We start from the raw sequence: 12,562 nt of genomic DNA on the forward strand, positions 1-12,562 counted from the left end.
AGCACAAATATTTTTCTCCCAGGATGGACAAGTAACTCCCCCCCCCCTCCCCCCAGATGTCAGCGTCAGGCAGATCTCTGTCCACCATACCTCATAGCTGTCAATAAAATTTCAAATTTTATCCATTTATAATATTCACAGATATGAAAGACGAGTTCCAATTGTAAAGACGTAATCTAAAGTTGTTGTTTTGTGTGTGTTTGTGATTGACATGACTATATGGAAAAGTCAATAAATAGAATATTTCAGTATCTAGGAAAAAAATATCCGCACTCCAATTAGCTCTCCTTGCAATATTTTTAATAATCGGTGAATTGACTGCATACAGTGGATGTCTCCAACCCAAAACCCAACCCTCCTTGACGCGTTTCGCCACATTAGCCTACTCACAGGGATGGGGGGAAGAAACCATGTGTTGGCGAAACACGTCAAAGAAGGCTGGTTTTGGGTTGGAGGTATCGCTGTATGCAGCCAATTCACTGATTATTGAAAAATACTGCAAGAAGAGGTAATTGGAGAGCCGATGATATTTTTTTCCTATTCTCAGTGAAGAGTGGAGATGGGCTGTGATGACCGACCCCCCAGGATGTGCAGGAGGAGGGGCCGGTTTTGCTATGGATCTGTTTATATTTCTGTATTTTGTTGCTACTTAAAGCAGAGCACCCAAAAGCGGAACTTTCACTTATCTGATCCCCCCCCCTCCTCCTCCGGTGCCGCATTTGGCACCTTTCGGTGGGGGGGGGAGGAGCAGGTACCTGTTTTTGACAGGTACCCGTCCCCACTTCCGGCGGACGCTGCCGCGGCGGTGTCTGCCAGCAGTTTCCCCCCCCCTTCCTCCTGCTCTCCCCCGCCACTAAACCATTCAGATAGCACAGTGCACTTCACACATGGACAGCAGGGACCCGGCTGTGAAGCCTTAACACTCCACTGCCGGGTACCGTTACCGGCAATGGCGGCGGCAGCACCCACCAGCCGATGGAAACAGGGTGCTGACATTGCTTTATTCCAGGACAGGTAAGTATCCTAATATTAAATTAGCAGTAGGTGTAGCTGTTGACTTAAAATTGACTTAAATTTTTTGGAGGGGGGGGGGGGTCGGAACTCTGCTTTGAGCCTAGTGCACACAGGCCTGAATGTTGGCCGATTCAATAGGAAACCGGGCGACGTGTATGGCAGCAGGTCCGACAGAAGCTGGCCATTCAGATGACCAAAAAAGGGTCTGCTGACCAGAGTGTTCTGGTGGGGGGGGGGGGTGTCCCTCCTGTCAGAACACAATAGCACAGCAGGGGAGATCTCTGTCTGTACTGACATCTCCTTGTTAGTACAGTGGCTCCGACCTGAGCTGTCAGTTTTTTTTTTTTTTATTTCAACCTGCTGGGTGGAACAAAAAAAAAAAAAAACTAGTGGTGTGTACTAGGCTTTAATATTACAAAGAACCTTTAGATAACTTTTGTTTGTACCAGGGGCGGACTGACCATTCGGTCACTCGGGCATTGCCCGAAGGCCCCCGGGGCACTAGAGGGCCCCATCCGGGTTGCCAGACTCAGTAAAACCAGGGACAGTAAATGTAAAAATCTGTGTTTTATTTACATCTGTCTCTGAAATGTCCCTTACCGACATCCTTTTGGTCTAAAAATCCTGAGATTATAGCTGCCCCACCTCTCCAGTACCTTCTCAGCCAATAGAGACATGTCTGTGTATACTGTGTGTACATGTATGTGTATACTGTGTGATTGTATACTGTGTGATTGTATACTGTGTGGCCCCATAATCTCTGATTGCCTGGGGGCCCTATAATCTCCTATTGCCTGGGGGGGGCATAATCTCCTATTGCCCGGGGGGGCCCATAATCTCCTATTGCCCATGGGGGGGCCCCATGAGTTGTCAGTCCACCCCTGGTTTGTACCCAGGGCCGTTTTTAAGGCAGGGCAAAAGGGGCAGCTGCCCTGGGCCCTGTCATTGTTGTGGGGCCCAAAGCAGCTGCCTCATACTTGCCAACTATCCTGGTTTAAATACCCTCGTCCCTCGAGGTTTTAGTCCTGTGCTGTGTCCCAATATCTCAGTGTGAAGTGCTGCTACTAATGCTGACCAGCTTTGTCGTATTGTTGTGTACAGATGACTCACCTGCAGACCCTGTGTTTACATGTAATTTACCAGCATTCATATGTAAACAGCAGCAGTACTCATATGTAAATAGCAGTAGCCGGCGGCATTGATATGTACATCATGCCCCCCCCTGAGGTCATATACACAGTAATCTCTAGCAACCAATCATCAAGCAGAAATCATGTGCTGTAACCTCTAGTAACTAATCAGTGAGCCGTAATGTGTGCTGTAACCTCTAGCAACCAGTCAGTGAGCGGTAATGATACACTGTAACCTCTAGCAACCAGTCAGTGAGCGGTAATGATACACTGTAACCTCTAGCAACCAGTCAGTGAGCGGTAATGATACACTGTAACCTCTAGCAACCAGTCAGTGAGCGGTAATGATACACTGTAACCTCTAGCAACCAGTCAGTGAGCGGTAATTATACACTGTAACCTCTAGCAACCAGTCAGTGAGCGGTAATGATACACTGTAACCTCTAGCAACCAGTCAGTGAGTGGTAATGATACACTGTAACCTCTGGCAACCAATAGCTGCCTGATCTGATTCAGTAAACTGATTTTGAGCCTAGCTGCTATTTATTATATATCTCAGAGCAGATGGAGAGCGAAAGTGCATGGGGGGGGGCCCCAAGAAAAGTTTTGCCCAGGGTCCAATCAATATTAAAGACGGCCCTGTATTGTACCAAGGTGTTGATCCAAGGTTTGACTTATACTGGGATGTCCTCAATTGTCCTTTTAATCCATTAAATCAAACAAGCGTTCTTTGTCTGGTACAGTATGTATGATTACAATGTACGCCTTGTTCTCACATAATCTGTATATGTGTTTCTATTCACTGACTGTGACTATATTATCTCCGAGACAAGGACATTCTTCATTCTGAAAGCCGGGACAATGGGATTTCTAGATTATTGGGTTATTGGTGATGGCTATAACAAACCTTTTAAAACAGCCAAACGAAGTTCTTTTTCAGAAACAGACAATTCAATATGTTTATTATTTCAAAAGTCAACTATAACCAAGTAAAACATATCAACGTTGTCCTCGGGATTCCAGGAGACTTCAGATCTTTCCGAATGGTCCATCCCGTATAAATCTCAGGTTACAGAATATTCCCTGAGTTGTAACCAAGCGTTCAGTTCTTGGGGTAGGAAATCCAGATGGAGAAATACATAGAAGGAGATTCAAGTTCAGAACCACAAAAGTCATTCATAGTGCAAGGTTGTTCTGGGTATATTTGCCATGGAAGACCAGTTGGACCGGTTGGGTCATTATGTAGGTCTGATGAAACGGGACACATCAAGAAGTGTCACAAGATGTCCCCTCACTGCCGTTCCCGCTTTTGGAGATTGGGTGCGCCGTACCACCTCCCTACCCAGCGTTGGATACTGAGATGGATTTCTGAAGTTTCACACTCAAGATGTGTAAGTATAGAGAGAAACGAAGGATATGTTCTCAGTTGAGGGTTACTAATGTGCAAAAACAACCCAAAACGTTGTAGGTTCTTCCACATTGTCCGGGGGGGGGGGGGGGGGGGTCGAGGGGCATCGTCTGGTAATTGCAACATGTATCTGCATAGATCTTGGTTGGGTTCAGTTAGATGTTGATACATTTCCTCTTTCTCTGGTTGTGGCATCTCTGAGAGTAGAGGACCCAGCCAAGTAAAAGGGCAAAAGGCCATCCACTGAGTAGAAGAACATTCCATGTAGACCCCACCAATATTGAATGCCAGCCAGCAAATCCCTGAAAAAGAGAAGCATCCTGTCTGCCGGCGATGTCACCTACGGACAGAAAGGTGGTATTTTAATAAATAAATATATATATATATATATAGTATGTATTAAACAATATAGTACATAACAATCACACAGAGGACTAGTTGTTGGAAGTCTATGGAAATCATGTTCTGCTCATCCCTATCCAGAAGCAGTTTTAGCATCAGTTCCTTGGTTCTGAACCCCACACCCTATGGCTTTATAGGCTGGCACAGCACTTTATAAGATTTTTTTAGCTCCTGTTTGGCTCCATACATGCGTGTGCCAAACCACAGTCTTCCCAATGCGTGCCCGATCCCTGAGGGCGGAGCTGGTTCCCCGAGTGTCATCTTGACAAGGGTGTAAAGCTGGCCATTGATGAGTCGAAATTTGGCAGGTTCAGCAGGGACTGGCTGAACATCAGTCCATGCGTGAGCGATTGTTAGATCCAATTTTTGGGAATGGTAATGTTGGAAAACTTTTGCCGATTGGCTGCAGCCACTGATCGGTGTATTCTGACAGTGGAGAGTGCAGCTGCTAGAACATAATGTCTCAGTAGGGGAAGAGGCCTTCATCCACCTCATTTGTGGACCCATCTATGGCCAACTTAAAGCAGAAGTGGAACTTCCACTCATTTGTCTCCTCTGCCCCTCCGGTGCCACAATTGGCCCCTTTCAGGGGGGGAAGGGGGACAGGATACCTGTTATCCTGGTATCCTGTTCCCCCTTTTGGGAGTCTGCGCCATGGCCCATGATGTCACTGCAGGGCTCCCTGTAGGACAGAGGAGCGGGGCCTCGTGCATGCACAGTAGGGTCCCTTGGCGTGAAGCCGCAGGGTTACACTGCCGGGTTCCCATACCCGCAATGGCGGCGGCAGCACCCGATAGCTGATGGAAACATCATCTGCCGACATCCAGGACAGGTAAGTGTCCGACTATTAAAAGCCAGCAGCTGCATTATGTGTAGATGCTGGCTTTTATTTATTTTTTATTTTTTATTGGGCGGACCTCCTCTTTAACCACTTACAGACTGAAAGATTTTGCCCCTTAATGACCAGGCCATTTTTTGCGATACGGCACTGCGTCGATTCAACTGACAATTGCGCGGTCGTGTGACATTGAACCCAAAAAAAATTGATGCCCCCCTTTACAAATAAAGCTTACTTTTGGTGGTATTTGATCACCTCTGCGTTTTTTATTTTTTGCGCTATAAACAAAAAAAGCGTAAATTTTGAAAAAAATATTTTTTTTTTGCTATTATAAATATCCCCCCAAAAAATGTAAAAAAAAAAAAAAAAAAAAATGTTTCCTCGGTTTAGGCCGATATATATTCTTCTAGATATTTTTGGTAAAAAAAAAGTTATCGCGTCTACAAAATAGGGGATATATTTCTGCCATTTTTATTATTTATTTATTTTTTACTAGTAACGATGGCGATCTGCGATTTTTTTTTTTTCAGCAGGACTGCGACATTGCAGCGGACAAATCGGACACTTTTGACACTGTTTTGGGACCAGTGACATTTATACGGCGATCAGTGCTAAAGATAGCTACTGATCACTGTATAAATGTCACTGGCAGGGAAAGGGGTTAGCACTAGGGGGGCGATCAAGGGGTTAAGTGTGTATTTACCTGTCTATTCCTGTCTAACGTAGTAAAAGACTTTTTTTTTTAATGAAAAAGAATAGGGCAAACTAAGGGTTAATAATGGGCGAATAGGAACATATTTTGATTATTAAAAAAAAAAAAATACTACAAATTTAACTTGTCAAGTTGCTTTAACTTAAACAGTGTGCAGATTGAAGCTCATCCCCCCCCCCCCCACCCCCCCGATCTTCAAATGAATGAAATAGATACAAAAGAAACAATGTTGCTTTACATCTCTCTATCTTGTGTCTTCAACTGGCCATAGATGAATCAGAATTTGGATGGTTCACCAGGCACCATTCCAGGGGGATGGTTCACCATCTACGGCTATTCCAATTCAACTGAAGTTGATCTAATGACTCAAATGGAAATTTTGGAAAATTTTCATTTGATCAGCCAGGCGATGCTTCAAAAGCCCAGCCCCCCCCCCCCCCCCCAATAGATTTGCATACATTTTTCCAACAAATAGAGCTTTCTTTTGATGGTATTTCATCACCTTTGCATTTTTTTTGAGTGACCTTTGCATTTTTTTTAGTGTGACAATTTTGGAAAAAAAAACAATATTTTTACTTTTTTCTATAATAAATATTGACAAAATGTTTTAAAAAAACAATGGCCGAATAGGAACATATTTTTGATTATTAAAAAATTTAAATAAAAAAAATACTACAAATTTTATTTGTCCAGTTGCTTTAACTTAAACAGTGTGCACAGGGGCGTAACTATAGGGGGTGCGGCAGTCGCGACCGAACCGCGGGCCTGTGCTGCAGGGGGCCCATGCCGCCCCCTCTACATATGGCCGGCAGCAGCATACGCAGCTAGGGGTACCAGTGCACCATGCACACGGGTGCTGGAGTGGAGGGTGACTAGCAGAGCTCCATGCTCGACTATCGCACTGGCTGCTCTTTAGTTGTGCATTCCCCGCATGACCTGTGTCCTCAGCCGGCTCCTCAGAGTACCCCTCTCCTGCTCCATGCATTGCCGCTCAGTCCGATGTCTGATCTCCTCATCTCTTCTGGGGACGGGGACCCCATCCTGCCTAGGGACAGTCCCCCATTGGGGCACCTAAGAATTAAAAAAATAATAATAAAAAGGACGACTGATGCCAGTGGTGGAACTACAGGGCTCACAAAGGTTCATACCTGTGACCACGCCCTGGAGTTCCACCGCCGGACTCGGAGGGAAGGGCCCTGGCTGGGGTTCAGGGGGGTCCTTCATAGTTTCTTGCATCGGGGCCCTGAAGGTTCTAGTTACGCCACTGAGTGTGCAGATTGAAGCCCATCCCCCCCCCCGATCTTCAGAATGAATGAAATAGATACAAAAGAAACAATGTTGCTTTACATCTATCTCTCTATCTTGTGTCTTCAACTGGCCATATATGTATCAGAATTTCGATGGTTCACCATCTACGGCTATTCCAATTCAAGTTGATCTAATGATCAAATGGAAATTTTGGAAAATTTTCATTTGATCAGCCAGGCCATGCTTCCAAACCCCCTCCAATAGGTATCAGTTTAATGTTAAGGAGGAACTCTTGTGCTAGAATAATTGCCCTTACTCCGACGTACGTGCCGAAATGTAACATTTGTATCGACTTTCCCGAGTAGGAGCCCACAAAGCATGCATTTACGTTTGTATGTGTGTATATGTGGAGGTCTCAAAAATAAAATAAAATGGGGCCCCCATTTTATGTGCTTGGGTGCAACTCAATTTTTTTGCAAAACCATAAAAGCTATTTTTTTACTTTAAATTTTTTCATCACATAGGGGACAAAAAGTCCCCTATGATGATTTATTGGTGACCCTGCAAAATATTCTTTTCTGGCTAAGCTAGCCGGGGGGGGGGGGGGGGACACTGAGAGGCTGACCACAGAAGTGATGACCCCGGAAGTGATGACCCACAGAAGTGATGACCCCAGAAGTGATGACCCCGGAAGTGATGACCCCGGAAGTGATGACCCCAGAAGTAATGTTCCTCACTAGGGTTCTGAAGACCCCCATAAAGAGTGAAATTTGGATCCACCCAACCCATAATTTGGAAATGATTTTTGTACGGTGTTGTCCTTTGAACGGCACAATCGGGTCTTAGCTCTTGCACGCGCGGTCGGAGAATCCGTCGGAATGTGTCCTATCAGACCGTGTTGTCGGATAATCCGACTGTGTGTGGTATGCATCGGACTGTTTCCGTCGGAATATCCGTCGGACCAAATTTTCCAACTTGCTGGAAATATTTTCCGACAAACTGGTCCGATAGGACATACTCCGCTCATGTGTAGAGAATTTTGATCGGACCAAGTGCCACGCATGCTCAGATCAAATTCCTACATCAAAGCTATTGGCTACTAGCCTGAACGTAGTCCCATCGTAACGAAATAACGTCATCACGTTCTGAAAGATCGGATTTTCCGACAACTTTGTCCGACCGTGTGTATGCAACAGTTTCGGACAAAATCCGACGGATTTGGTTGTCGGAATCTCCGACCGTGTGTACAAGGGCTTACTGTGAAATCGGAGCAAGGTGTCCTGTCTTTGATATGCATCATCGAAGATGACCCAGCATTGGTACGATCCTTCATCGGATTCCTGGAATCTGTAAATATCCAAGTCGGCGTTTCCCAGGAATTTCCAGGAGAGCTGAATTCTGGAGGAGTCCGTATATTTCTGGCACACCGGAGTCATTCCCTCCCTCGCCATGCAGTCCAGCAATTTGTCAGTTAAGTTTTTGTACCAAGTAATGTGAATGTCTTGACCTTTCCAATTGTCTGGGGTAATGAAGGTACAGGGTAATGTAATGTGCTGGTTTATAAGCCCGTTCACTACGTGGAGGTCCTCCGCCACAAAATCACTGCAGGCTGCAAGAGAAAGAATGTTTTTATTACGTTGTTGTTCACTGTTTGTATGTTGGTCAAGGTACAAAATATCAACCAGTCAGAAAACAAATTGTATGGGATTATCTATATTTGCAATTTATATTTTAATACTAAGTATCCTATTTTTGAATAAACTCGCAAAACAGAAGAAAAATAAATAGCCAAAGTGTTTACAGAAATAAATGCCAAAATAATAATCATCGCTAATTACCACGGCAGTTATGAATACTGAAATTGAAAATAAACATTGGACATCGATCAATGAAGAGTTTTACAGTCTTCTCTGTTCATGAAACCTCCTTTCATTGGGCAGGAAAGCCACTTCTGTATGGAAGAGCACTAAAAGTCATTGGACGGTGGGGGGACCAAAGGCCTTCTAGGTCAATTAACAATACATTTACTGGAACAGATCCAGGGAAAGCGGTGGGTGCCTTTATTTCTATGTCTATCCTTCACTTCCAATCCAATGTTCAGTTTGTATTGTCCAAATCTCCGCTAGGTTCACTTTAAATATCCCTGTCTTTCATCCTCTCCTTCTTCATCCTTTCCTCTTCATCCTCAGCTCTTCCTCTACCTCTTCCTCTCCGTCTCTTCCTCTTCCTTTTCCCTCTTCCTCTTCTCCTCCTCTCTTTCTTCTCCTAGCCTCCTCTACTCTTCCATCCTATCCATTCCCCCTTCCACTCCTGCCCCCTCTCCCCTCTCCAATTATCTTCTCTTATTTCTCTCCTCTTCCTCTACATCTCCCCCCCTTCCTAGTCTTTCACCTTTCCCCTCTTCCGTTTCCTCTTTCTTTTTCCCTCTTCCCCTCATCTCCACCCTTCTCCACCTCTCCTCCTTCATCTATCCTCCTCTATGTTTCCATCCTATCCATTCCCCCTTCCTCTCCTGTCCCACACCTTCCTTTCCTCTTCCTCGCCAATCTTCCTCTTCCTTTCTCTCTTCCCCTCTTCCTTTTCTTTCCCTCTTCCCCTCTTCTCCTCCCTTCTCCACCTCTCCTCCTTCTCCTACCCTCCTCTATGTTTCTATCCTATCCATTCCCCTCTCCACTCCTGTCATCCTCCTTCCTTTTCTTCTTCCTCTCCAATCTTCCTCTTCCTTTCTCTCTTCCCCTCTTCCTTTTCTTTCCCTCTTCTCCTCCTTCTTCCTATTTATATCTCCCCCTCCTCTTCTTCCCTTTCCCCTCTTCCCTTCTTCCTCTTTCTTTTCCCCTCTTCCCCACCCTTCTCCACCTCTCCTCCATCTCCTATCCTCCTCTATGTTTCCATCCGATCCATTCCTCCTTCCACTTCTGCCCCCCTCCTTCCTTTTTCCTTTTCCTCTTCCTCCTCATCTTCCTCTTCCTTTCTCTCTTCCCCTATTCCCTTTCTTTCCCTCTTCCCCTCCCTCTTCCTATCTCTATCTCCCCCTCTTCTTCCTTTTTCCCTCTTCCCCACCCTTCTTCCTCTTCTCCACCTCTCTTCCTTATCCTAGCCTCCTCTACTCTTCCATCCTATCCATTACCCCTTCCACTTCTGCCCCCTCTCCCCTCTAGTTTTCTATCATCCTCTCCTCTATCTCTCCTCTTCTCTGCCTCCAATTAACTGCTCTTATTTCTCTCCTCTTCCTCTATATCTTCCTCCCCCCCTCTTCCTCGTCTTTTGTCCTTCCCCTCTTCCTTTTTCTCTTTATTTTTCCCTCTTCCCCTCATCTCCACCCTTCTCCACCTTTCCTCCTTCTCCTATCCTCCTCTATGTTTCCATCCTATCTTCCTCTTTCTTCTCTCTTCCCCTCTTCCTTTTCTTTCCCTCTTCTCCTCCCTCTTCCTATTTCTTTCTCCCCCCTCTTCTTCCCTTTCCCTCTTCCCTTCTTCCTCTTTCTTTTCCACTCTTTCCCTCTTCTCCACCCTTCTTCACCTCTCCTCCTTCTCCTATCCTCCTCTATGTTTTCATCCTATCCATTCCCCCTTCTGCTCCTGTCCCCCTCCTTCCTTTTCTTCTTCCTCACCAATCTTCCTCTTCCTTTCTCTCTTCCCCTCTTCCTTTCCTTTCCCTCTTCCCCACCCTTCTCCACCTCTCCTCCTTCTCCTATCCTCCTCTATGTTTCTATCCTATCCATTCCCCCCTCCACTCCTGTCCCCCTCCTTCCTTTTTCCTTTTCCTCTTCCTCCCCATCTTCCTCTTCCTTTCTCTCTTCCCCTCTTCTTTTTCTTTCCCTCTTCCCCTCCCTCTTCCTATATCTATCTCCCCCTCTTCTTCTTCCTTTTTCCCTCTTCCCCACCCTTCTTCCTCTTCTCCACCTCTCTTCCTTCTGCTAGCCTCCTCTACTCTTCCATCCTATCCATTACCCCTTCCACTTCTGCCCCCTCTCCCCTCTAGTTTTCTATCATCCTCTCCTCTATCTCTCCTCTTCTCCCCCTCCAATTAACTGCTCTTATTTCTCTCCTCTTCCTCTACATCTTCCTCCCCCCCCCTCTTCCTCGTCTTTCGCCCTTCCCCTCTCCCTTTTCCTCTTTCTTTTTCCCTCTTCCCCTCATCTCCACCCTTCTCCACCTCTCATCCTTCTCCTATCCTCCTCTATGTTTCCATCCTATCTTCCTCTTCCTTTATCTCTTCTCCTCTTCCTTTTCTTTCCCTCTTCTCCTCCCTCTTCCTATTTCTTTCTCCCCCTCTTCTTCTTCTTCCCTTTCATTCTTCCCTTCTTCCTCTTTCTTTTCCACTCTTCCCCTCTTCTCCACCCTTCTTCACCTCTCCCCCTTCTTCTATCCTCCTCTATGTTTCCATCCTATCCATTCCCCCTTCTGCTTCTGTTCCCCTCCTTCCTTTTCCTCTTCCTCGTAAATCTTCCTCTTCCTTTCTCTCTTCCCCTCTTCCTTTTCTTTCCCTCTTCCCCTCTTCTCCACCCTTCTCCACCTCTCCTCCTTCTCCTACCCTCCTCTATGTTTCTATCCTATCCATTCCCCCCTCCACTCCTGTCCCCCTCCTTCCTTTTTCCTTTTCCTCTTCCTCCCCATCTTCCTCTTCCTTTCTCTCTTCCCCTCATCCTTTTTTTCCCTCTTCCCCTCCCTCTTCCTATTTCTATCTCCCCCCTCTTCTTCTTCCTTTTCCCTCTTCCCCTCTTCCTCTTTCTGTTTCCCTCTTCCCCTCTTCTCCACCCTTCTCCACCTCTTCTCCTTCCCCAAACACACCTCCAAGACCACCACTGCCTTGCTAAAGAAGCTGAGGGTAAAGGTGATGGACTGGCCAAGCATGTCTCCAGACCTAAACCCTATTGATCATCTGTGGGACATCCTCAAATGGAAGGTGGAGGAGCGCAAGGTCTCCAACATCCACCAGCTCTGTGATGTCATCATGGGGGAGGGGAAGAGGACTCCAGTGGTGACCTGTGAAGCTCTGGTGACCTCCATGCCCAAGAGGGTTAAGGCAGTGCTGGAAAATAATATTGACACTTTGGGGGGATATAATGACAGTGTATTGGGGGATGGGGGGATATAATGACAGTGTATTGGGGGATATAATGACAATGTATTGGGGGATGGGGTGGATATAATGACAGTGTATTGGGGGATGGGGGTATAATGACAGTGTATTGGGGGATATAATGACAGTGTATTGGGGGATGGGGGGGATATAATGACAGTGTATTGGGGAATGGGGGGGATATAATGACAGTGTATTGGGGGATATAATGACAGTGTATTGGGGAATGGGGGGATATAATGACAGTGTATTGGGGGATATAATGACAGTGTATTGGGGGATGGGGGGATATAATGACAATGCATTGGGGGATGGGGTGGATATAATGACAGTGTATTGGGGGATGGGGGGGGGGTATAATGACAGTGTATTGGGGGATGGGGGGGATATAATGACAGTGTATTGGGGTATATAATGACAGTGTATTGGGGGATGGGGGGATATAATGACAGTGTATTGGGGGATATAATGACAATGTATTGGGGGATGAGGTGGATATAATGCCAGTGTATTGGGGGATGGGGGGTATAATGACAGTGTATTAGGGGATATAATGACAGTGTATTGGGGATGGGGGGGGGGGTATAATGACAGTGTATTGGGGGATGGGGGGGATATAATGACAGTGTATTGGGGGATGGGGGGGATATAATGACAGTGTATTGTGGGATATAATGACAGTGTATTGGGGGGTGGGGGAATATAATGACAGTGTATTGGGGGATGGG

At 46.0% G+C, this 12,562-nt stretch overlaps 1 protein-coding gene across 5 annotated transcripts in view; it reads right to left on the reverse strand.

Moving 5' to 3' along the window:
* Positions 1–3,089: 3,089 nt before the first annotated feature.
* LOC144000398 (uncharacterized) overlaps positions 3,090–12,562 on the reverse strand; it is a 117,593-nt gene continuing 108,120 nt past the window's right edge. For all 5 annotated transcript variants that reach the window (XR_013278223.1, XM_077494210.1, XM_077494209.1 and 2 more), the window contains 2 exons: positions 8,011–8,361; positions 3,090–3,892 (listed from right to left, as the gene is read on the reverse strand). Coding sequence is in view for 4 of the 5 variants with exons in the window: in XM_077494210.1 (XP_077350336.1) it covers positions 3,708–3,892; positions 8,011–8,361 (536 nt within the window). In the remaining variant the exon portion in view is untranslated. The remainder of the gene's footprint in view (positions 3,893–8,010; positions 8,362–12,562) is intronic.

The sequence above is a fragment of the Lithobates pipiens genome, unplaced genomic scaffold, assembly GCF_037356315.1.
Source record: "Lithobates pipiens isolate NorthernLeopardFrog02 unplaced genomic scaffold, aLitPip1_a1.2 Scaffold_22, whole genome shotgun sequence".
NCBI lineage: Eukaryota > Metazoa > Chordata > Amphibia > Anura > Ranidae > Lithobates > Lithobates pipiens.